A 25,276-nucleotide genomic window follows, 5' to 3' on the forward strand; every position below is an offset into this window, starting at 1 on the left:
TGGCTTGGATTGTGAGCACTCGAAGAGTCAAAGATGTTGAGATATACAACTGATTAGAGTCCCGCTCGACTACGTAAAAGAAAACTAAGTGGTTAATATACAAAGATGATCCGTAACCTAATACACAAGGATAAGCTTTTAACTTAATTACACCCCTCAATTTTGTCATTGTTCTAAAGTGCCAAGAAATTCTTCTTCCAAAATAGCTTTCACAATTTATTTCACAGACAAACCTCCTGTATGCCTGTTAAATCTGAGATAATAATAGGTGCCCGAAGTCTAAACTGTACTGCATATTACAGTTCTTTTATCTATCAATTCATCATAAAGATTATAAAGATTTTCTCAACCAGCAAATAAAGAGCCTACTAGATTAGTTCTTTCTCTGGCATTCAATATACAACTCGAATGATAATTCATTTCAACAAACAAACAAAAAATCACAAACGTAATTCAAAGTACCATTAGCTACAAGGACAACAGACTGAATCTGATTCAGTTCAATCTACAGTATAGATACCAAACATGAAGAATGAAGATCCCATAAGTAGACCCAAAACGTAAATTATACCATAAACTCAATAAATTTTATACGAATTCTTAAACAGTATCAAATGGTTACACAGATATTTTAGATTACAATCCTGTAATCTTCCATCTCTCTATCTATAGTACATAGTTGAATTTCTAAAAGAATATATATCTAAAAAGTATGAGAGGAACGGTACCCAGATGAACTCCTCCGGCGGCAAAGACCCGTTCAATTCAGTTAAGACGGGCGGTTCGGTGGACGGACAGAGAGCCGAACAGGGAGAGGTCGACCGGTTCCAGACCCGCCACAGCTGTTGCACGACATACGACCCGACCCGGCGCAGGTCCCGCAACCAGCATCTCCATCAGACCAACGATTACACAGGCACGTAACCCGACCCGTGCCATTACAACTAGGGCACCGAGGGAACTGGCCGGCCATGGGCTTCTGGTCCATGACCGATTTTACGAGCGCCGCTCCGGCAAGCATGCTTAGACCCGTGGCCAACTGAGTCAACACGATCGGTCCACCCATTTTCTTGGCTGAAGAGAGATTGAGAGAGAATACGAAGAAGTGTACTGATTTTTCTTGGTATTTAAAATTGGGAGGAGATTTATAGTGGCGACGGCGTTGAACACGTCGACTCGGCGAGTATTTGGTGGTGGCTTCGCTTTGATGAGTCTTTTGGAGTTTAGCGAAGACGAAGTTGTCTTTTGGTGGGCGTCGCTCGTTTGCTTGCTTTGTGTGGCTACCTGGTTCCTCGCTTGACGTACACGATTTGATTTTCTTTGGGGGGTTTATTTTGGGTGTGCCACTTATAGATGCAGTTTGTGTATGAATGAATACGATCAACGGTTAACGATGGTATCATGTGCGTGAACAAGATTTAAAGGTTTTTAAAGGCTCAAAACTCTTGTTCTCATTGAGTTGAGATGGCCGAGTTGGTCTAAGGCGCCAGATTAAGGTTCTGGTCCGAAAGGGCGTGGGTTCAAATCCCACTCTCAACAATCTGTTTTTGTTTGGGTCTGGGCTGACTCTACAGTTTTTCTCTTTAGCTCAACTTTTTGAGTAGCTTTAGTCACACCCCGATGTTTTTTAAAGACACTCCGTCAACTGATTTTTACAAGGGATGGTCAACTTAGATTGGGGTGTTTTTAGGATTTTTACAAGGGATGGTCAACTTAGATTGGGGTGTCTTTAGAAAAAACAGGGTGTGACTAAAGCTACCCCAACTTTTTTTGGGGCCATTTTCTGCATTTTTTGGGCTTGTATTTTGGGCCATTTTGTCTGGGTCTGGGCTGACTCTAGTTTTGCTCTTTAGCTCAACTTTTGGATTTTTTAGGCTTTGGGCTCTTGCCTCTTACTACTCAGCACTTTTGGGCTCTTTGTTTTTGTGCTGACTCTTGGGCTTGTATTTTGGGCCATTTTGTTTGGGTCTGGGCTGACTCCATAGTTTTGCTCTTTAGCTCAACTTTTGGTCTTTTTAGGTTTTGGGCTCTAGCTCTTAGTACTCAGCACTTTTGGGCTCTTTGTTTATGTGCTGACTCTCTGTTCTTGGATTGAGACCATCTGAGGCCCTTTATAAATTGAAGAGAGAAAATCGGGTAATATAATTTTTGGACATTGAAAGAGTTATCAACTTTTAATTTAAAATTACTTTAATATGCACACACAAAGACAAACAGATTTTTTTATACGATTTATTTATGCCACATTAGCATTTTTGACTACTCGATTAGTAAAAAATTTGCTCGAATGTGCATATTAGAACAAATTTCAATTTTAAATTCTCAAGTTTAAATTCCGTACACCCCAATTAATGTTGAGCATTGGATGTTAAGTATGTCATATACGTGTGTTTATAATCAATGATTATTTCATGACACATAGATGTGGGTCCTATATGTATATTTATAATCAATGATTATTTCACATTGACACATAGATTTGGGATAATTCTATTTTGAGTAGACTTAGCATTACTCATAACTAAAATTAGGGCTTTTTTCTTGTACGAATTTGATCCCGTTGGGGTATTTTAGTTGTAAAATGCCCGTCCACACGAGGACAAATGTGTCCTTTCGGATAATATTAACGGCATTTGTCCTTTCGGATAATATTGACAATTAAATCATTAATTGCACAATTAAGTGTAAACTCGCCGCACGTATCATATTTTATATAGAAAAAAAAAATCTCGTTGATTGAATGATCCAATGGATAATCAGAACCAAATCCATATATAAACCTCGAAAATCCACTGAACTGCCTGTTAAAAAAAAAAACTGTCACAGATTTAATAAATCAGAAGAAACCGCAGAGAATCGGAGAAGATGGCGTGTCGGATGGTGTTGCGTTCCGTCTTCTTGATGGAGCCGTGTCTATCCTTCCGTCCCGATCGAGAACTTCCCGTGAAGCATTATAGGACCGTTAGAGGTCGAGATTTTCACTTGGCTGCGAGACGAGCTCATCGCCTTAGTTGCTCTTACAAGGAGGGGCCGTCGACGTCGTACGGGGACGACCATGATCAAGGTCCTCCTCAAGAAGCCGTGCTCAAAGCCATTTCAGGTTTTTTTTACCATTATTTGGAAGTTTAAAGGTTGATGATGCCTTATATAATTCAATTGTAGTTCTTCTTGTATAAGTGTTGAACTCTAAAACTAATTGATATGCGATCCTAATAGATAAACAGAATTAGGGCTAATAGATGATTTATTTCTGGAGGAACCTATGATTAAGTTCCTTGCTGTACTGAACCATAGTGGATTGTTGCTAATGAATATTGAGCAGTTTTTGGGACTTTTAAATCATATGAGTGGTGCAGATATCTTTAATTGTTGAAGAATGAACTTTCTACATCTGAATATTTACCATAAGGACTAGTTCAATGTAATGATGCATACAGCTTTGGGGTTTGAATTGGGAGAATGAGCATGGACTGTGGAAGAGCAATTGGCATGACGTTATTGGTGTTGTAAATAACTTAAAAGTAAAAAGGCAAAGGAAGTTGTCTTGGGAAGCATTGCCTTTTGATACAAAGTTGACATGGTTGTTTTTTTCTTCCTTGAGACTTTTAGGGTTTGAATACCAGAGACCCATTTCAAAAGAATTAGGGAGCAGAATGAGTGTAGAAGAGGTGTTGACATGTGGTTGTTGGAGTTGTAAATAGCTTGCAATAAAAGGCAGAGGAAATTGTCTTTGGGAGCATTGCCTTCAGATACCTAGTTGATATGTTTGTATGTACATGCAAGAGATCAAATCCTGAAGTCAAGTATTGTCAAATCCATTCCATTAGTTGTCTCTGGGTAGTTTAGAAGGGCGTTAGAAGGAAATGAAATTTGCTTGTCTAATTCAAGGGTTTATACTTATGCAGTCCATGCAATTAGTTAGAAATAATAGTGTTATCAATGAAACTCCAATTTTGGATGTAATAGTGTACACATTTCTAATTTGATCATACTTCTAGGAATCTTCCACTCTCTTGATAATTTTTTATTGCTCCAGGAAAAAAAAAGAGAGTAGGATGACATGATGCTTTCTCTGAATTTTCCTGTACCTTTAAATGTTTCCTCAAATCAGGTATTTCGTACTTATGTATCTCAAGTTCATATGAGTATCTTGTTGGTGTTGGATGTAGAGGTGTCAAAGACAGAGGGAAGGGTTGGACAGACCACAAATGTGGTTATTGGAGGTACAGTAGCAGATGATTCTACAAATGAATGGCTTGCTTTAGACCAAAAGGTATATTTCTGGTTCTTTTTATCCATGGAAAAGCTCATTCAGCTCTTAAAGCCTTAATGAGAAAAATCTTGCTATTGCATCATAATGTAAACCTGCTCCTGAGGAAGATATGTAGAACTGCGACTTGTCTACTTTATTACATTTATGATTTGGAGCTTTTAAATGAATGAGTTCTTATTTGATGAGGGGGAAATAAGTTTTTTTTAGAATTAGATAAATGGATGCTGTCATGGCTTTGCCATTTAGGCTCCTAGAAAGAGTGGTTTACTTTTTTGCTTTTAAATTAACTTGATATGACTTGATCTTACAGCGGTATCACTAATTTACCAGGTAAACTCGTATCCAACTGTTAGAGGGTTCACAGCTATTGGAACTGGAGGTGAAGATTTTGTGCAAGCTATGGTTGTTGCTGTTGAATCTGTAATCCAACAGCCAATTCCTGAGGTAAACCTGCTGTTAGCTGCAGTTAATTTAATGCTGGGAACATACCTCTTTTATGCACCCATGCCCTTTGGTTTTACTTCAGCAATGATTATCCCAACGTGGTCATATGAATTAGGAGAATAATTAAACATCACAAATTTTGTACTAGTAACTTTGTAACAGCAGTTCATTATTGTATTGTGGATTTGGGTAGTAACAACATGACTGCAAAATGCACAAAACTGCTGTTGCCTGCCAAATTACTATAGAATTCTATAGAACAGGTTTTTCGTGCTAGAATGGACAGGCGTGGACTGATCTAGCCGGAAACTTGTGAACTGCTGTTGTTCTGATGGAAGGCCACTGGGTGTATGGCGAAGATCATATTGATAGTAATATACCAAGGTATCTGATAAATGATTTCTCCTGTGTGTTGCTTGGACTTAAGTAGAAATAACTATTTGTTTTGTGATTGGAGGATAACTAAAGTGGCTTTCCTCTTAGCTATTGCAAAGTTGGAGTGAAGAAATCATAGGATCTCAACTGAATAGATATCTGCATCAGAGAGATATCTAGAAGGCCCAATGGGATGAGTGTATGAAAAGGTTGATTTAGAAGTTTAGTGTGAAGACAAGCTGCTGAATTCAAAATGTCGTATCCCATCTACAGGGCACAAAAACTTGATTCCAGCGTCTGATTGTGCTTTGATCTACACTTAATGGTTCAATATCTATGACATAGAGACTGTTGAGCATGTTTTGTTGTTGATGGCCTTCACAGTATTGTGGATTGCCTTTTTTTTTTTTCTTCCCTAGTTTGTAATGTGAGAATAAATGCTGGTATACTTGGCTGTGCAAGTATTACAGTCTATCTTTAGCATCTGGTCAATCCACTCCACAGGACTTTCTTCATCGCTGGTACATAATCGATGTTTCAGACTGTTTTCTTGAACATACGTGCTGAACAATGTTTATCCTCATCCCTGTGCCTAGAAACAATTCCAAACCCTGGGGAAAGGTTTAATTTCATGGTTGGTCAGCTTGATCTGAAATTATAGTTACATCCAAGAATGTAATTAGGCTTAGGGAGTTTCATACTCCATGTAATTTACCTTCCATGTTTACTATATTCTTGTTTACTTTGCGCATAAGACAAAAGTTATAACCTCAAAGTTTGCTCTACGGAGAAATGTAAAGTTGCACTAATTAGTTCTATGTTCATGTGATTCTCTCTCTCTTTAATGATGCCTTTTGGGATGACTAAAAATCAATGGTGAGTGGTGGATTCTAATTTCCTATTTGATCTTCATTTGGATAAATGACCATCTTCCATGCATCTAAATTTAGTCACCCAAAACTATTCAGAAACAAGCTCTTGGATTGAATTTTACATGATGTTTCTATCTCACAGGGGCGTGTGAGGCAAAAAGTATCATCAAGGGGAAAATATGTATCTGTCAACATCGGTCCTGTTCAAGTTGTCTCCAGTGAGCAGGTTCCTCTCTCTCTCCCTCTCTCCGTTTATACATAGATCTGTCCGGTGAGATATTGAGAGCAAACCATGCGCTAATGAAGGGCAATGTACAAATATGTGGAATTAACTTCTATTAAATATTATGATAATCTTCTATCTTGTTGAAAATCTGAAAAGATTAGGAAAGAGGATAATACATATTATAAAGAACTTGGAGATTAATTACGGGGCTTGCTTGTATCAAAGTAATTGTAGACTAAAGATATGATGTGTGTATGATCTTGTGCAAACAGTTCCAGAAACATATTGTAATATTTACTGTGCTTTCCAGGTCCAAGCTGTATACAATGCCATGCGGAGAGATGATCGCATGAAGTACTTTCTGTAGTTTGAAATTCTTTCTTCTTTTGTATAGTATGCTGATCATCCAGGGTTATCTATAAGATCCGCTCTTCGATCCTTTCTTTCAATTTTTCTCTGCTCTTTACCTCTTGTTTATGTTTTTTTAAAACCAACTATAAGGATTAATATTTAGAAATCATTTGTTCTATATAGTAAGCATTGTATTCTTTTAGTTCTCTCTTGAATAGCCATTTCAAGCACTGATTAGTGCGTTATTGTGTCATGCTAACCTCAGGATGCTTAACATATAATTTGGTTTTATAAGCATCAAGCCTACATCTAGGTACTGTAGCTTTGATTAAAAGTGTGGTTTAGGGGAGACAGAGAGTGGACAGTGGTTGAAGAAAGGTTGCTTGAGATGCCCTTTCAACAAAAGACCAAATACATAGCCTATTTAACTGTCGATGTGTGGTCAAGCCTGTGACTTAAAGATTGTGACTGGTCTTACAGAGTGGTTGTAGACCAGATGCTTCCATGCTAACAACTGCAATTTCGACCACCAACAGCAGCACTTTCTTGTTTTTTTTCGTAATCAGGGATCACTCAGCCCAACATATCCTTCGGACAGCTGAGTGGGCAGCGTAAACCTAGAGCCATCAGAATAGTCTAGACCATGCTAGCGACATGTAAGACTTGGCCAAAGCTGATGCGGGTAGAGGCTTGGAAGTGGGACAAACCCTCAAATCTAGGATTCAACAAGGAAATATCTCAACTGGTTGGTTTGAATTCTTGACTTCATGCACCATAGGCCCTAAGTCCGAAGAGATAATCAACAAATCTATCGTCAAGTGGTTGCCAAGTGCCAACAGCAACACAGGGCCTCATGTTGCCTATGTATTCTCTTCACTTTATTAATATTATTATTTGATAAATTCTTTTTTTATTCGGAAATGAAAGGATTAGCTGATGGATGCACACACGCAATTATGCACAAAAGGATAGTCATCGTAAATAATCAATAGAAAGTGACCTTGACTAACAGGAAAGGTCAGGAATTCCACTTTGACCGATTGATTTTTATTTTTTTTAGGGTTTTAATTCATTTCTTCTTACAATAAAATATGTTATGGGGGTTTTATTGACAGCAACATTTACATTTCTTACAATTTTTTTTTTTGCAGTCACAGGCTAACTACATGAGCAGTCTTCAAGCAGTCATGGTTTCTTCATTATTTATAATTTTTCTTCTAGTTGAATTAAGATTCTGTAATTAATAATTCTAAATGGGTCCTAGATGTTTGTAGTTTCTACATCTTTTTGCAATTTTACTAGATGCCTTAGTCATCTTGTTCGAATAATATGTTTAAATAAGCATATTAACACTGTTGCATAGCTCCATAGAGTGGGACACTGCTGTCATCACTTTCTAACTTTTTATCTGCTTCAACATGTCTTTTGATTTCTTTATTAGTGCCATTCTTCATTGCTAATTGTTCAGTCTTCCAAGTTTTTGAGGAGCAGGTAGAGATCATGTTTAGTGATGCAGAGCAAGAGCTTGCTATCAATGGAGAGTCTAAGGTATTTGACTCTGTTTTCGATCTGATCTTCAATAGCTTCACTGCTTCAAGGTTTCTGATAAATAATGATGCAAGAGTTTATGCTTTTATGTACTGTATTTAGGGTATTATGGCAGAAGGTGATCAACTCCCTCTTCAAAATAGCAGACCAACTAGCATGGTCATCAAGGCAAGTTTAACTGCTTATATACTTTTGTTTCTTGAGTTGATGCAATTTTTTGTCACTGAATGTTCAAACATGAGAACTTGAGGACTCAAAATAAAACATTGTTTCAATATGCACATTCAGACAGACTTTTGACTATTTGGGCAGTCAAATTGCAGGTATGACATAAAAAATCAAGATAAGAAATCTGCCCTAACAATGATAAATATGCTCGTGTGTATATTAGAACAATTTTCAACTTTGATTTCCTAAGTTGGAGCATGTGAACTTTCCGTGACTGAGTTGAAAATTGATATCTCTTTGACTAAAAGTTGCATCACTTCTCCTCTCAAAATTAGTGATTGAATTGGGATCAAACCAAGTTTAATCACATTTTCTGATGTATTACAGAGAGCTCATAAGGTGATTCCAGCTCACTTGGTAGCTGAGGCCATATCAACTCTCAATGGCCTTGACCTTCGATGGTCAGGTCCTATAACACCAAGTGAAATGCAATATGTGAGACAGTATATCTTCGCAAAGTACCCACAGTACTACAATGGTCTTGTGGAAGAAGCAGACTCCATTGATTTAAACAATCTCTGCATCACCGACAGTTCTGGCAGTAGAGAGTCTTCTGCTTCCTTCAATGGCGTCTCTTCCGATCTTGACAAAACCCAGTTGGAGACTTCAAGATTGCTAGACATTCTAACCGAGAAAACCTCATTTCGAGGCAATTTCATGTCAATCCCTGAAATTCAAGCCCAAAATCGGGCATTGAAACACTGTGGACTAAGCGAAACAGAGTATTTAGTCCTGTTCATGCCCTGTTACAAGGACGCGATGATCATGATTGGAGAGGGCTACCCATTTTTCAGAGGGAATTACTACATGACAATCATTGATCCCCAAATCGATCCGATAAAAGAATTCGCGAATCGGAGAGAATCGAAGGTTGTTCTGATGCCGGAGACCTGGCTTGATTTGAGAATCAAAGGGTCCCAATTGAGTCAACATTTCCGGCGAAAGTGTAAGCATGTACCGAAGGGTCTTTTCTCGTATCCGGTTATGGTGAACGGGACCAGATATTCGCTCCATTGGATCTCCGAGGCTCATCGGAATTCGTGGCATGTTTTGATTGATGCGACTGCGTTGAGTTTCGGAGAGGAGCGGCTCGCGCTCGCTCTCCACCGCCCGGACTTCGTGTTATGTACGCTTGAGAATGTTCACGGCCAGCCGTCCGAGGTGACTTGCCTCGTCAGGAGAAAATCGTTCGAAACTACGTCGTTTCAGGCGTTGGGTTAAATATGGTAATTATGTTGAAAATTACCAAAAATAAAGGATGTATATCATTAGTTATCAGCTTCGTGTGTAGCAATTGATCCAGAAAGAAATTGAATCCTTCCTTGTCAGCTACCTCAAAGTCTCCTCTCAAATTTAGTATATGTTTCACTTTAACTCTCTTCTTTTTACCCTTTTTATATGTTACCCAACTCATTATGTCTTTCGAATAGTTGAGTGGGCGTAAACCTTGGACTGTCAGAACAACCCACTCCACACTAGATAAGATTAGGGTGAAGCCCGTGCAAGAAGGGATTCAGAAGTGGGACAAGTCCACAAAATTAAGATTTCACAAGGAAATATCTCAATAAGTTGTTTTGAACTCTTGACCTCGAACATTATAAGCCCTTATCTAGAAAGAACCAAATAAACTGTCCAAATGATTATGGAGAAAGTACTCCTCAACCGTTAAACCCACGACCTTTCAAATATGAGAATGTGCGTACCCAATTACCATCTTACCGTTCCAGACAACCATCCAAAGAGGCACGTGAAGCTCTCCGATTTGATCTTTTAATTGTATGGAAAATTTACCTGTACATGTTGTTTCTAACAATGTACTTACTGATCATAAACAAAGAGTGGATTTTAGCTTAATTTTTATCCTTGATGGACTAACACCCAACATAAAGCTTTGCATGATTGGAGAGGAGAAAGAAACACATAAATCTGTAAAGGAACCCACGAAAAAGAAATCCCACCCACCTTACTATTGACAAATAGATATGTCGTATCACAAAACATAAATAAATAATGAAACTGAAATCAGATCTGCCCAACCTACTGACAAAGCATATACTCATATAGCATATACTCATATAGATGCAATCTTGCTTTCAAGAATCATATCCAAAAGACAGAATGGTTCATCCATTATAATCACCATACTAAAAAGAGAAAGGAGAGAGAGTTTATCATCTATAGATTGAATCATATCATAGTATAAATTGGAAAATGTATTGGTTTACTCCAATAGTTCGCCGTCCTATATTGTCTTTGCCAAACAGGTGGCAACGCGGATTAATCGCCTGCAATAGAAGTCATTATAGTGGTCATCACATAGTTCTATTTGTTTACCAAATTCAAAAAATTGTATAAACGGCACACTAATAAATGAGTAGATTGGGATTGGACAATGTGTGTGAAATTTAAGAAAATTAAAGTAACTCCTACTTCAAGGCCCTTAACACGTGGCAATGTCATGAAGGACTCCTCCTTTTTTGGGGGTATTTTTGTCAGGAGACACAAGCCACTTCCCAATTACCCACCATTTTTAAAATTATTCCAGCGCACGTTAGCAAGTGCCTACGAATATCACCAACAATTTTCAAATCCCTAAAAAAATCTTCACCCTGTCGGGAATCATTGGGCTTGTTTGGGAATGCTGTGAGGTGCTGTGAGGTGTGGTGTGGTGCTGTGAATTATAAAACTGTGGTGCTGTGAGGTGAGTTGAAACGTAAAAAACTGTTTGGCGCATCACTTTTAAAACTGTGGTGCTGTGAGGTGTGTTTGGCGTATCTAAATTACGGTTATATTAGATGACTAATAATATTAATATAAAATCACTTAATGTTTATATTGTACATTAATCTAAAATAAAATAATTGACCTAATTTGATTACGTAGGATAATTCAACATACATTGTAAGCGTTTGGGAGTGCTGTGAGGTAAAAAGTTGTGGTGCTGTGAGGTGAGTTGGAACTCAAAAGCTGTTTGGTGTGTCACAAAAAACTATTGTGCTGTGAGGTGTGTTGTAACTGAACACAGCACAAACGCACTGCCAAACACCCACATTGTCTACCAGTGAATCGGTGAAAGAATATTAGTAGTACAACTTTGAATCCAATCCATGAATATATATATATAAGAGCATCCACAATGGTGCTACTTGTGCACACACTCCAAATTTCACTAAATTATATTCTCTCTCTTCTCATTTCTCTTAGGTGGCACAATTTAATTGGGTGATTGGGTCCCACAATCTATACTATTCATCAACACTCCATACATTCCAACACTCTATATTCATTTTCTTTATTTTCTCTCTCTTCTTTTTCATCATCTCTCTCTTATTTTTCATCACCTCTCTCTTCCTTTTTATCTTCTCTCTCTCTTTCCATCATCTCTCTCTTACTTTTCATCACATCTCTCTTCCTTTTTCATCACCTCTCTCTTCACTATTCATCAATTATCATACACTTTAAAGATCAAGTATGAACTAATTTTTCAAGTGTCATTTTTTATCACAAGTGTGCATGTAGTGCTTAACTTATCAAGAAAGTATCATCTCAAGTACCCATTGTGAACATCTAACGCTTAATTTATCAAGAAAGTATTATCTCAAGCACTTCAAAATCATCCCATTGTGGATGCTCTAATTCACACCTGCATCAAATCACACCGTCATAAATTCTACTGCTGAAGCAGTAACCCAAGGAAACCGAGGGAGACTTTGAACCTGTTGGGCGTCTTTTAAACCGTGGGCCTTGTCTCGTTTTGTTGTTTGGACCTAATGAGCATTTTGGGTTTTGGCCCATACAAACATTTACTATTAATTACGCATATTTAAGTCAGTTCATCATATTTCAAAAGTATCAACCAAAGGCTAAAGCTATCACACACCGCGTCAAGAAACCTGTAATAAGTCAAATATATCGGCTTTTACTAGAAAAAAAAAATCTAAAACTTACTTAAATGTAATTCCCCCACCATCGGCGCCACACTCCCCTCTTAAATAACACATTTAATTATAAAAAAATCTACATGGCCAAAGACAGCTCTTTCAATATTAAGATAGTTTCTGACATTCTCCGTCTAGAATGATTCATCTCAGCCAACTAGGCCACAAATACATCACATAATAATTAATTAATTATCAAAAAAACTCTAAAAAATATCAAACCAATATACGAATTTACCTTAAAGATAGGCCACAGCACATCTGGGGACCGCAACCGCATTCTAGCAAAAACTAACACTCTTATCCTCTCCACCACGGCTCACGTTAGCAGCAGACGGTATTTCAAAGTGCCAAAGCCTCCCTGCAGAGTTAACCCGGTACTTCCTACAAAGGAACTCCTCCGCAAACGCCTTCTCCACCCTCCGATCTATGTCGTGGAGGAACACGTGCGTCACACCGGATCCCTTCCTGTGCCTCGCCATCACCGCCGCAGAGAATATCGCTCCCATCCGCCCCGGCGCCTCAGCGAAGTAACCTCTCGGCGCGTCGATCATTATCAGATCCCACTCCGTATCGTAAACCTCGTCTGGCATGCCGGTCAACGCTAACTTGCACTTCTCGTTGCCGCGCAAATAAGCCTTCGTCGGAGAACAGTTCGGCTCGGAGCGATAAGTGTTGCGGAGGTCGTCTGCTTCGGAGAGGTGAGTCCGGTACGGGACGTGATGGGCACGGAGAAACGGTGCGTCCTTGAGGACGGTCTGGACCCAAGTCGGATCCTCTTCCAGGAATAGCGTCTTGCCACGTGGATTAAGCGAGGCCCACATGAGGGAATCATGGCCCAGCCCAAATACAAGAAAATTGCAGGGAGCTTTGGATTTGAGCACCTCCAAGGAGATTGAGATCTCGGCCAGGTTCTGTTGCGGGACGATGCTCGACGTGGCGTAGTGGACGATCGCTTTGAGCTGGATCGGCGTAGGATCGTCTTTAGCGGCTGCGCCAGTCTTGTAGCTGGCTAGAGAGCAGAAGAGAGGGTTGTCTGTGTCGCGGATGAAGCTGGAAATGAGCAGTGCGCCGATGAGTAAGCCAGTTATAGCCGCGGCGAGAAACCATTTCCTCTCCGGATGGTATAAACGAGGTTTTAGGTCTTCTCTCTTCATTCTCTCTTTTGCCGTGAAGATATTTTGTATTTCTCTGTCAAGATTCATATATGTAATTATATATATAGAGAGAGAGGGGGGTAATTTTTAGAGAGAGAAAATTAAAAATTAAAACGGGTGGCACGTTCTTTCACAAGTAGAAATTCTGTTTGGACAGATGGAGAGTTATGGTTGAAGTTTGGTTTTTTGGTGGGGTCGGAGAACAGTAATTATGAGTTTCCCTTCAATGGAGGGAGTCTTGATTGATTTTCTTACTTTTCCAAGCCCCCTTATTGAGCAAAGATGGGGAATCACAATTAACTCAATTAAGGGATTCCCAATTGGAGCCCTATCTTGTACGTAAAAGTATATTATTAGATGATCGAAAATGATAAAGATCACAGTTATTTGGTTATCCTAATTATTAGTTGAATACACAACATTTATTAATGTTATTTAACACATTCTATATGGTCACGGTTAATTTAGAACATATGGGATCCGAGAATGGGAGGTAGCCTGGTTGGTCAGATTGTCTGTCCAGGACCTTGAGGTTCAGGGTTCTATTCTCACCAAGGGGTTTGGGATTTGGGTAATTTTTCATCCGCTGTAGTGACCTTCATATCTCTCGGTCATGGCTTAACGTGTGTGACCTGTAAGCCTTTCAAAAAAATATATATATATACATATGGGATCCAATGTAATGGCACATACTTATTATTTCATTTATCCACCCCTTAAAAATTAGTCCGCATTTAAAGTTCTTGCTTTAATTATGGATAGGAGAAATCCTATATTTACAATCCTTACCCCACCCAAAATACTAAATAAATTCTCAAATACGTCCCAATGGAATTCAAACCCAAGATTGGCGGAATAGCTACATATTTGTAGTTTTTCTAATAACGTGTATAATGGATGATGAGTGTATATATTTTTAGTAACATATTCGAATTCAAAGAGTCGGGCTCAACCTAGATCTTATGGATAATTGTAACAGATGCGTTTGCAGTGTATTTGCACATATCAAATGCATCGCTTTTGATTTGAATGCACTGCATTCGAACAAATAAATATTTGGCCAAACGGTGTGTTACGGTATCATCGTGGTGAGTTCAAAATTGAAACTGAAGTTGCAGGGAGATGCTCCACTCCCGAGTCAACATGGTTGACCATATTGTCAACATTAAAAACACAATATATTTTTTCTTCAATTTTTCCTTCAATCAATTTTATTTTTCTATTTATATTTTGACAACAATAAATTCATCAAAAATTAATTGATATCAAGGAAAGATATCCAATTTTACCCCCACCTTACCACAATATTTTTAGTGACAAGTCAAACACTTATTTATCACAACTACTCACCTCACTATAGTTTCAGAACTCACCTCACCTTATCATAGGAGGTCAAAACACAACACATTTCTAAATGGAGAGAAGTAGATTAAGCAGAAGAACGAGATGAAAAAGGTTCGATCCAATCCATTTACAAAAATATTGTCCGCTTTGAGCTTTAAGACCCAAACAGCTTTGTCCTTAAAAAACTCTTCTACAATTAAGAATAGTTTAGGCTCAAATTATAAACCACGCAATTGTCTCTCACCTAATCAATCTGATATATTTCGTATTTCTAATGATAGTAGATGACCCGGGTCATGCAATTTAGTCGTATTTGAGGTCGAGTTTTTTGGTGAAGTCTTGACTCGATTGCATATTTAATTTCTTTACGAGTTCTATGATTTCAATATAAAACAATATTTTTTTCCACACAAAAGCCAGTCAACTAAATTGACTTAAAAGACCAAAAAAGACAACCTTTTGATGTATTTGTTGATTAAATTTCAAGACAAGTTCATACTTCATAATGAGGAATGACTTTTTCTGTTGGGAGCTTAAAGACTGGTCTCACAACCACCCATGTAAGTTGCATGGTTGCATTATTGCTAACCGTCTTAGAAAATTCAGCCTAAATACTGCTAGTCCACTTTCAAGACCTTGTTGGCTCCTTGGCATACGCATCGGTTGTGTAGGAGAGTCTTAATCTTTGTTTATATGATATTCGGTTGAGTTATATCAATCCGATGTGAGATAAAGTCTTAATATCTCCTACACTTCTGAGTTGAGTTATGTTAAACCCAAAAAGTATACATGTAGAGGTTATGTTCAAATGGATCGAGCTTTTGTTTCGATATCATGTTAGAAAATTCAATTCAAAGACTACAATTGCTACCCATTCCACTCCAGCCCAAACAAGATCAAACGCAACTTAAAAAATAAATGGATCACTTTGACCGCCATCTAATCAATTCAACGGACCTCATTTAGTCATTACATGTGAAGTTTCCGGGCTCACTATTTACAGTACCAGTTGGCCCAAAACATTGTATTATACAAGCCCAATAATATCTAATCAGGCCTATGGAAAATGGGCTTTTGTAGGATGAGTGAGCTCAAAATGGTATAGTTCTCAACTTCGTCATTGGTCGGTCCAATGGTCCGGACCAGACCATTGATTCACATTGATCACTTATTCACTGGTGGGCTTGGACCAGTGGCTCGGGACAGGAGGGGTTAGGGAATTGATGGGTGTAGTGGCAAAAAATCGTCACGGACTAATTTCTCAGTCAAACGTGTATAAACTAGCACAATTGGATGATACGACAGTCAACGCACAATTTGACCAATGGAGTCAAACGAGACGAACCTAAGTTGATCAACGACCGAGTCGAGTAATGCGCAAATTGGTCAACCACCTAGTCGGTCAACATAATCGGAATAAGTCTAAAGCGGTCTGGCTCATAGGCGTCCAACATCTTCGGGTGGTCATCATCAGGCAACCAAACCAAAGGCATTCCACACCATCAACCGCCCATGGACGACGTCAGAATCAGTCAACGATCAGCTTGACCAACGCCCAAGTCGATCAACATTGTGGACAGTTGACGAGCGTTGGTCATGCTCGCCTTAGGTATCAATCACCCAACTCAACTTCATCACATATCATGTTTGTACGTGCATATTATCCATCATATAACTAAATTATGATCCCCTGTTCTGACTTGGCCACCCTAAGGCAATGGTCCTCTGAGACCATTGTCAGACTTAGCCTCAATAAGACAAATACAACCCCTGACACAAGCACGCCGATACAGTTGACTTACAACATTGAGCCTCCTGACGACTGTACAACCTTGACCTCAACCAACCAAAATAGGCCATGTGTCCTGACATTCGACACCACCTTCCCATATTTGCCTGCGCATTGTACTATAGTACCCAGTATGTCAGCCTTGGTCGGCAAATCACCCCACTATAAAAGCCCCCCTCTCCCTCGGGAGTGGGGGACGCAATCGAGGAGACTCAGACCCCTTGCTCTCTCGCCTTCTTCAACCTCCGACTCACTCACAGCTCTCTTGACCCTGCATTCTTTATTTTCCATACCAACATTTGCATTTACTATTCTGAGATCTTTGCTTTGACCAACCCGGTTTCGGTTGACTGACTTGAGCGTCGGAGGTTCTTTGGTAGGTACCCCACCGGTGCCCAAGTTCTTTGATCTCAGCCTTGCTTTGTTTCACAAGATTCCGTTATAGAAGGCCCCCATATAAATTACGTTGACTATTCAACGATTGTAGATTCGGGTATCTACAATGGGTATAATCTTGGTGACACTAAAAAACCAAAAAATCAGCTATTTGATGTATCGGAAACGCTCAATGGCTGTAAGTTTTAAACTTACGGGCGTCCACTTTTCTACCTTTCACAAAAAAATAGAAAAGTGATTTTCTTGTGGGGTTTATTGGTTTGGGTTCCATTTTAAGGATGGAAAAAAATCAATTCCAGTGGGATAACAACATGTGTTTATGTCTAGATCTTAATCCGAATTGGATTTCAAACATACTTAATTTATCAAATTCATATTGGTTTAAATCCGGATAAGTAAATGGGACAATAACCTAATTCGGATTAGGGTATAGACAAGTAAACCATCAAGATTATTATATTTTGACTCAAACCCGATTTTAAACTGGACAAAAAAATTATGTTGGGATTTGAATTTTGAATATATAATTTATATTCAAACTCGATTTAATTCGGATCAAACAAATTCAATTATGATCGGACATAATTTTATCACCCTTAATACTTCCACTTCCCCTGCCTTGAGTAAAAAGCGGACGCTCTACTTTCTGGCGTCCGTATGTGAGCAGTATATGATGACGACTGTACAGACAACTCCAAGATTGCATTAAATTTGAGAGTCAACGAGTCAAACTTTTATTTCAAATCTTTAATATGTTACAGCTCAGCAACGTGCATGCAACCCAACACGTGTAAGATAACAGTTCAACCTCATCAACACATAGGTTCAGATTCAGACCACTCCGAACTTTATTGCAGGCCCAACTACCCCATGGGCCTCCATTTAAAACTTAGGACATCATCTCCACCGTCAAAATTAAATCCCACGGTCTACAAAAATTGGGCCTCAATCATAGCTTTAATCCACTCAGATTCAACATTAAAAGCCTACGACACCATCCTAGCCGTTCAAATAAAAGCGGGATCTACTCTCTTGCTTGTATACAGAGGAAAAGCTGAAGCAGAGCTCAGATCGATCGAGCGACGAAAAATGAGGGCCGGATCTGTTGTTATCTGCTTCGCTGCTTGTTTGTTTCTGTGCGGCGCGGTTGTTGCGAAGGATTTGAGCAAGGAATGCTCGGATAACCTTCAGAAAGTGACGGCGTGTCTGGACTTTGTGACGGGAAAAGAGAAGACGCCGACGAAGGAGTGTTGTAGTTCGGTGAAGGAGATAAAGGGGAGTCAACCGCAGTGCCTTTGCTTTATCATTCAGCAAGTTCACAGTGGGAACGATATGGTCAAAAGCTTGGGGATTCAGGAGGCTAAGTTGCTTCAGCTCCCTTCGGCTTGCGCCTTGACTAATGCTACTGCCAGTGATTGCCCCAGTAAGTCGACTCTTCTTGTTCGTTCTTTTTCTTTTTTTTGAAAATAAATTCGGAAACCAGAAGATCCACTGAAGAAGTAGTGAGCCTTAAACGTCATGTGTGTTAATTTCTGGTTCCTGTCAGGGAAGATACCAACCATTTGTCCATGAACACTGTTTAGTTGATCCTCTGCATGTCCGTTAAACACGTATGCTGTCTTTTTTTTATGACCGACAATTTCTCAGTCCAACATGAACAGCTGAGTCAGCCCTGTCAATTCAGCCCGCATCACGCCGGCGATTTCCTATCCCAACATACCCACTTGATAAGTGAGCCAGCTCTGCCAACCCAACCCAACCCACGCCACATCAGAGACAAGAAATACCGGTCGAGTCCTGTACCAAAAACAATGTTGGACGTGAGAGTTTTGAACCTACGATCTCCTACATTTGTAAGGAATTATCAAAGTCAATTTCATCATCCCATGAAAACTTCTTTGTTGTTAAACATGTATATACATGATCAAGTGTATCATTTCATTTCATTTGGTGTTGTATTGTACCTGATGGAGGCAATAATGTATATCATGCTCCTCCATTGATCATGACATGTTTGATGCAATGCATTGTCATATTCTGATTATCCCGAGTTATAATGGATTAGGGTTTGTTTGTGCCATAGAAATATATCCATAAACTAATTAACTTTGATAATCACCTTTTCAATAGTTGGCTAACTATTTTGCCATTGAATTGACAGAGCTTCTAGGTTTGGATCCCAAATCACCAGACGCGGCTATCTTCTCCGGTAATTCGTCATCATCAGCAGCTCCAGCCACAGCAGGAACAACGACTGCAGCTCCAACAAAAGTTGATGACTCTGATGGAACCAACCACGGACCTAGCCTGGCTGCTCCTCTGATGATTGCTCTGGTCATGTCTCTATGTGCATTCCCTCCTGGGTTTGCCTCAGTGTTTTAACTTGTGGGCATGAAGGCTTAGAAAACTGGAGATCGAAAATCATGCATTACTCACTTGTCTGTTTCTTTCAACTTTCTAGGAGCTTTCCTGTCATTTTCTTTTGCATCTCTTCTAGTTTCTGCAACTTTTCTGCTTCAATGTAAACATTATCTTTGCTTTCATGTTTGTTTTTCTTCATCTGATATTCCAACTACAATCAAATCACCTACATTTGAATACACATAGTAGATTTCCGGATTTCCAGCTGACCCTAAACTTTTGGGAGTTTAGGGATAAAGGTTTTGATGATGAAGGATCAGATCACCCAAATGATTTCCATAATATATAGAATATTCATTATCAAAGTCAAAGATAGATATTGAACATTATATATATGTATACTATATATGTTTCAGGCTAGCAATCCAAAAATGATTTGCATGCGAACAATCAAAATAACCCCAAAAGAAATAAACAAATGAAGTATTGATAGGTGGGAGTTAAGGTTTAAGAATCCCCATCCAAAGAACCTATGAAATATAGTACTTTGTCACGATGAGTGTCGGCTTCATCTTTCTTATGATTGATTTCTCCGGCCAACCCCTTGGAAATCAGTATTCTTTGTCTCTCTCTCACTCAACAACAAGGCTTGAGCAAAACTCCTTGACATTCTCTTTACGAAGTCATCTGAAAGTGAAGTGGAGCTAAGTTGCTCGCTAATTTCAGCGACATGACTAGCCACGGGAATCGATTCTTGTTGTTTGGACTTCCTTTCCCGCATTGCTTTTTGGCGTTCTTCGTAAAACTGAAAATCGTCTAGGATTGATGAGCAAGTTTCGTAGTTCTTAAATATGTCCAACATCTGGATACCCTGTCTCAATCCCACCTGCATGATTTGAGGCAGTAATAAAATATGAAATGAGATTCTTTAGGATGACCTGCAACAAAATTCGAAACTGCTTCTAATGACTGATTATCCTCCTATGACAACCAAATGGAACAACTTCGGCAACACATCAACATTTCAACCATCATTCCCACCTAAAACAGAGAGAGATGGAAAACCGTGACGAGTTTTTACCTCTTGAGTATCTCTACTGTTAGTGACTGGCTTGTTATCATTGTTTTCAAGAATAATGTGACGGAACTGACTGTTAGGAACATCTTTAATAATGTGCCATTTGACCGGGAACTGTCCAGACCACTTGTCCTGCTGCCAATAATCGACACTCTTGTCAAAGTCAACTGGTCCAATCATCTCAGCCACTCCACAGAACTGGGCACTTGCATTCACCTGCATACAATTGTAAGGTGAAAATATTGTCATCAGCGATTGAAGATATAGAGTTCCATGTTCTTGTGATAGTCTCAGTAGCACATGGAAACAAGTTAAGCCAATGTATGATCAATGAAGGAAAATACAGAACAAAGAGCACACATTTCATCTGTTCAGAAAACTAGTTGGCAAAATGCCCCATGCTACTAAAACGACAAAATTGAAATACGAAAGCAATAAGGCTAAGGAAAGAAAGAAATAAGACTACAGCTGAATAATAATGCAATTATACCTCAGGAAATTATGCTTTTAATTCAGAAATGATAAGAAATAAGCAAGCACATCCATCTCGTGCTGAAAGGGGAAAAAAGGGGGAAAATACACACATCTGAAAAACACACACACACACACACACACAATGAATGTTTTTTAGCAGACAAAAGAATTTATAAAACAAAGCTCTAAGGGGGGTGCCTCTCTGATACAATCAGAAACAAGACACTAAAATATTAAACTAAAGGTCATTGGATCAAACACATTACTGAGCAAATCAAACACACACATTACTGATCAGTACTCTCCACCACTGCCTGAATGACAACCTGACAGCAACACAGAAAGATTTCAACATTTGCATGGTTCAGAAAGTTTTGTATTAAAAAATAAAATCAGACAATGACCATATTTCTAACTACTATCAACGCTTTCAGATGGCAAATGAACTTATTCCAAGTTAAATTCTTCATTATCAACTTCCACATTACTTCTGCTCATTCAACATCAAGACAACTAGCCGATCAGAATTACCGAAAACAGCAGAAAGATTGGGTATGTCTCTTTCTCCTTTGCTTCATGATAAGCTGTATCTAACTTCTTATTGCCATTTGGGGTGCTTGCCCAGACACCATACTTTATGCTCTTGTGAACATTGTCTTCACTGTAAGATTTGATGACAAAGAACTTTGCCTCCTTATAGTCTGTTGCAAAAGTCTTATAACACTCTCTATAAATGTCAGCAAATGTGTCATTCTTGAAATTATCAATCATAGTTCCATTTGTTGCAGTCTGACTTCTTGGCTTAAATGCTCGTGGTCCTCTATTTCGCTCACTAAGCGTATCAAGTGATATACTACAACCACACGGGAAGTCACTGCACCTCTCCCCTAGTCTTGCTTCGTCCAATGTGGGCCAGTTCTGATTGCTCATTCCCAAGCTGTGAGTGGACGTAATTCCATAGCTAGAGCCCTTACCACATTGATGCTGAGGATTGCCATTGTAGCTGGAGCTTGAATGAGATCCAAAACCAGACAAAAGTTCTTTTTGTTGAGAAGCCTGCACAGTGTTTGATTGTTAGTCACTAAAAAAAATTTGATTGATAGTTTGTACAGCAACAGTCAATGATCAGAAGTATTCATTTCCATCCAACTTAAAACAACAGCAATTCAAATCCAAAAATGATTAATATCTAGCATAGTAATGATACTGGTACTAAGGCAAACAATATGAATCATAAAAGTCATGTACTGTTACATGATTCTCATGGTGGTTCCTATTTATCTCATCTGAGGATATGGCCATAAACCCTCAATTTCAAAATTCTGCAAAAACTGATAAACAAGACACTGAGCTGTGCCATTGTTGATCACATATTGTAGTTGTAGATGCAGCATTAAATGTCCATAGTATATTGCATTAAAATCTCACTTAGCAATTACTTACGTGTAAGTCTCAGTATGAACGGCAAACAAAATGATGAAAAACCAGTTTCCCACTTAATCTAGAAACACCAGAGGACATCAAGATGAGGAAAATCATACTGCTTTAATGAAAATTTTCATCTAAAGATTTTATCATTCACTAGGAGACAATTTGAATATGTTTGCAACTATGGAAATTCGAAGCATGTAAATAACAAATGAAAGACATCTCCCTATTTTCCACTAAATAGTTCAAAAGAACCACTCAAATTACATGACAGAAAAGACTGTCCCCTCAAATTAAGAAATAGAATCATCCACTCCAGATTTTATAACTATGAGGAGGGTGCGCAGTGCACTTTTCATAATATATTTTACATAAGTAGTGCATAACAAGAAAACTAACCATGTCAAAATTATTTTTAGGGAACCCTAGTGAACCAATCGGTTTTGGAGAATGTGCCGATGCTGACAATTGTGCCAACGAACTCTTCTCATTCAAGAACTTCAACCGTTCTGACCGCAATCCACCAACTCCAAACTCGTCAAACCCTTGTTGCAATAAGTTAAAACTGCCAGAGTTTACAGGGAGGATGTTTCCTCTACCAGAAGATCCCAACACAGGCAGGTAACCTTGTCTTGGCACAAATCTCTCACTGGCCCCTTGTACATCAATGTTTGCACACAGCTCTGACTGAGAAATAGAAGTTGGTGGCAAATTGCATGGATGGTTTGGAGGAACTAGTCGCTGCTGATGAGGCAGATCTGAGGCGGGATAATAATGTTCATTGTAAAACTGGCCATGGCCAGGAACAAAAGGCAGTTGTGATGCGATAGGAGAATATGGTCTCTGGACCATTTGAGAGTTGCTTGCGTAACCATGAAATGGAAGAGATGAAGTTTCATTGTAAATGCCCTGCATTTGAGGTATTTACTAAGCTGAACAAAGAGACGAAAAAACCAAAAACTAAAAGAGGAAAATACAATAGCTCACTTACATGAGCACTGTTCTTCAGGCCTTCGGTATGGGAATGAGGAAGGAATGCACCCCATTGGGCAGTTGAATCATTATAACCTGGATGATAAAAATAAATGAGGCATCCAAAAATAACGAACATGACCAGTATAGAAGAGGTAATTTTATTTTGCCCCTCCATTTGAAGCAATAATTAGGTAAGACGGCTCTTATGAGAAGCAATGCAAATGTAACGTTTAGCAGTTCATAGCCCGATGCCTTTTTCATTCAAAATTCCACCACAACCCTATGCATTTAAAAGAAAGGAAAAAGAAAACAGAACATACTCTGAGGAGCAAGCTTATTGACGCACAAAGAGTTGTCAGATAGCAAATTGAGAGGAAATACAGTTACAAATTCAAAAGGTAAAATTAAGCTTTCAAATATTATTGCGAACAGAAGTAACAACACAACCCACCGCAGATCCACCCATCATCATCTCAGCAAAATTGCAATTTAATAATGATGTAGCTACACAAATTTATTATTATCGATCTAGGAAAATAATAGCAGCTAGTCATATCATTGATATAAGAAAATATATGGAAAAATGTATAAGAATATAAATACATTCATACTGTTAAATTTTACTTGTGCAGTACGTACCCATTAGGCCATTACTACTTCCAAACGATATACACTTTAGAACCACATTAATAACTAACCTCCATGGTAAATTGGATGGGATTGAACTGGATATGTGGTAGGAGAAAAGTTAACATTAAGATCCCCAACGGAGCTCAAATATTCTGATTGAGTTACATTATTCGTAGGAGGACCAATATTAACAACAGCCTGCATAGAATGAAATAAATTCTCATCATCTACAGCAGTAGTTTATTCAAAGAACAAAAATTACTTCGACGGATGCTAAACGTTCAGAATAAACATGATATATGGAAGGACAGAGTCGAAAGATTACCTGATCCTTCAGCATATTCGGTTCAGCAGATAAATCTCTTCTATCTAGCATTGAAATGTTCCAAGACTTTAGCATACTCTAGAATTAGGAAATACAATTAATTGATAACTACGATAAAAGCAGAGGTAAACATGCAAAAAGTAATGCACCCCGGATGAGTATCACATGCACCAACGAAAAACATGTAATACTAACTGGATTATTTAATAAACCAAAATTTTGTACAGCATCTTTAGTGTTGGATGATAAAAACATGGTTTCTAAAGAGCAAAGCTACTAAATTTCACATCAAATATGCTAAATCACAATTTTCATTCGATTGCCAGACATGTGCTGTGGAGAAGCATATCAACATGAATTTCATCATCTGTATATTCTAATGATAGTCACGATCATCAAAACATTAAATAACAACCCACAAAAACACCGTAAATTAAACAATATGACATTCATACAACTTACTTTCGCCAATACAATTTAATTATCAAGCCCAACCAAAACCCCCAACTTTGATGATAAATCACTTCCATGTTTGTCTCAAGTTCTTAAAAAACCGTAACCCAGTACAGAAAAATCAACAATCAAGAGCCTTTATTGTTCACACTTACGCCATTTTATCTCTGTTCACAACTCCGATTAACTCCACAATATTTCCAAACAAACAAAAATCCAAAAGAGGAACAAAAAGAAAAACTACAATCCGTCATTCGCATACCAGTGGCGGTCACTTGATCGTGGATTTGATAGGTCGTTGCCATTCCTGTACCAAAACTCGAGTTGGGTTTAAAACTATACGGTTTCAGGTGAATTATTGGTTCAAGGAAAGGAAATATAAAGGACACAGGAGGGCGAAGAAGATAAGTGAAGTGAATAAGAGGAGTGAGTGGGAAGGTTTTAGGGTACAGAGTCGATAGGAATTAGAAAGCGAGTTCAGTACTCGAGTGGGTTAAGGCCTTGGGAGTGATGAAATAGCTATAAACAATACACACACAGTAGTGCCTTATAATATTGGCAGTATATATCCTCTTAACGTAAGATTATTATTGCATTTTTTCTTCTTTTAT

General features: G+C 38.6%; 6 protein-coding genes and 1 non-coding gene across 11 annotated transcripts; 4 read left to right on the plus strand and 3 right to left on the minus strand.

Moving 5' to 3' along the window:
- Nucleotides 1–415: 415 nt before the first annotated feature.
- LOC120007858 lies at nucleotides 416–1,313 on the minus strand. The gene has a single exon (XM_038858323.1). The coding sequence runs from the start codon at nucleotides 1,064–1,066 to the stop codon at nucleotides 770–772; it is 297 nt and encodes a 98-aa protein (XP_038714251.1). The 5' UTR covers nucleotides 1,067–1,313; the 3' UTR covers nucleotides 416–769.
- A 145-nt stretch (nucleotides 1,314–1,458) lies between these two features.
- On the plus strand, nucleotides 1,459–1,539 carry TRNAL-AAG. Its single transcript has one exon. It is a non-coding gene; the product is annotated as a tRNA-Leu (tRNA).
- Nucleotides 1,540–2,735: 1,196 nt separating this feature from the next.
- On the plus strand, nucleotides 2,736–7,803 carry LOC120007476. Of its 3 annotated transcripts, none has more exons than XM_038857724.1 (5): nucleotides 2,736–3,100; nucleotides 4,170–4,273; nucleotides 4,604–4,717; nucleotides 6,107–6,190; nucleotides 7,693–7,803. In XM_038857724.1, exons 1-5 carry the CDS (start codon nucleotides 2,866–2,868, stop codon nucleotides 7,783–7,785), a joined length of 630 nt encoding a protein of 209 aa, XP_038713652.1. In that variant the 5' UTR covers nucleotides 2,736–2,865; the 3' UTR covers nucleotides 7,786–7,803. The 3 variants fall into 3 exon arrangements, with proteins under 3 accessions (XP_038713652.1, XP_038713651.1, XP_038713653.1); XM_038857723.1 differs by lacking the exon at nucleotides 7,693–7,803 and adding an exon at nucleotides 7,022–7,683; XM_038857725.1 differs by lacking the exon at nucleotides 7,693–7,803 and adding an exon at nucleotides 6,501–6,794 and having other exon boundaries at nucleotides 2,738–3,100.
- A 154-nt stretch (nucleotides 7,804–7,957) lies between these two features.
- On the plus strand, nucleotides 7,958–9,676 carry LOC120007474. Its single transcript, XM_038857721.1, has 3 exons — nucleotides 7,958–8,089; nucleotides 8,192–8,257; nucleotides 8,645–9,676. The coding sequence occupies exons 1-3, from the start codon at nucleotides 8,042–8,044 to the stop codon at nucleotides 9,536–9,538; spliced, it is 1,008 nt and encodes a 335-aa protein (XP_038713649.1). The 5' UTR covers nucleotides 7,958–8,041; the 3' UTR covers nucleotides 9,539–9,676.
- A 679-nt stretch (nucleotides 9,677–10,355) lies between these two features.
- On the minus strand, nucleotides 10,356–13,695 carry LOC120007475 (probable methyltransferase At1g27930). Its single transcript, XM_038857722.1, has 2 exons — nucleotides 12,494–13,695; nucleotides 10,356–10,602 (listed from the first exon to the last, which is right to left on the minus strand). The coding sequence occupies exon 1, from the start codon at nucleotides 13,458–13,460 to the stop codon at nucleotides 12,537–12,539; it is 924 nt and encodes a 307-aa protein (XP_038713650.1). The 5' UTR covers nucleotides 13,461–13,695; the 3' UTR covers nucleotides 10,356–10,602; nucleotides 12,494–12,536.
- A 4,104-nt stretch (nucleotides 13,696–17,799) lies between these two features.
- On the plus strand, nucleotides 17,800–19,527 carry LOC120007697 (non-specific lipid transfer protein GPI-anchored 1-like). Its single transcript, XM_038858093.1, has 2 exons — nucleotides 17,800–18,364; nucleotides 19,103–19,527. The coding sequence occupies exons 1-2, from the start codon at nucleotides 17,812–17,814 to the stop codon at nucleotides 19,321–19,323; spliced, it is 774 nt and encodes a 257-aa protein (XP_038714021.1). The 5' UTR covers nucleotides 17,800–17,811; the 3' UTR covers nucleotides 19,324–19,527.
- A 108-nt stretch (nucleotides 19,528–19,635) lies between these two features.
- On the minus strand, nucleotides 19,636–25,186 carry LOC120007696 (YTH domain-containing protein ECT1-like). 3 transcript variants are annotated; one of them, XM_038858092.1, is made up of 8 exons: nucleotides 24,928–25,186; nucleotides 24,213–24,252; nucleotides 23,956–24,085; nucleotides 23,274–23,350; nucleotides 22,682–23,191; nucleotides 21,386–21,910; nucleotides 20,384–20,596; nucleotides 19,636–20,188 (listed from the first exon to the last, which is right to left on the minus strand). In XM_038858092.1, exons 2-8 carry the CDS (start codon nucleotides 24,225–24,227, stop codon nucleotides 19,880–19,882), a joined length of 1,779 nt encoding a protein of 592 aa, XP_038714020.1. In that variant the 5' UTR covers nucleotides 24,228–24,252; nucleotides 24,928–25,186; the 3' UTR covers nucleotides 19,636–19,879. The 3 variants fall into 3 exon arrangements, with proteins under 3 accessions (XP_038714020.1, XP_038714018.1, XP_038714019.1); XM_038858090.1 differs by having other exon boundaries at nucleotides 24,213–24,256; XM_038858091.1 differs by having other exon boundaries at nucleotides 24,213–24,290.
- Nucleotides 25,187–25,276: the final 90 nt, after the last annotated feature.

The sequence above is a fragment of the Tripterygium wilfordii genome, chromosome 10 (genome assembly GCF_013401445.1).
Source record: "Tripterygium wilfordii isolate XIE 37 chromosome 10, ASM1340144v1, whole genome shotgun sequence".
Taxonomy (NCBI): domain Eukaryota; kingdom Viridiplantae; phylum Streptophyta; class Magnoliopsida; order Celastrales; family Celastraceae; genus Tripterygium; species Tripterygium wilfordii.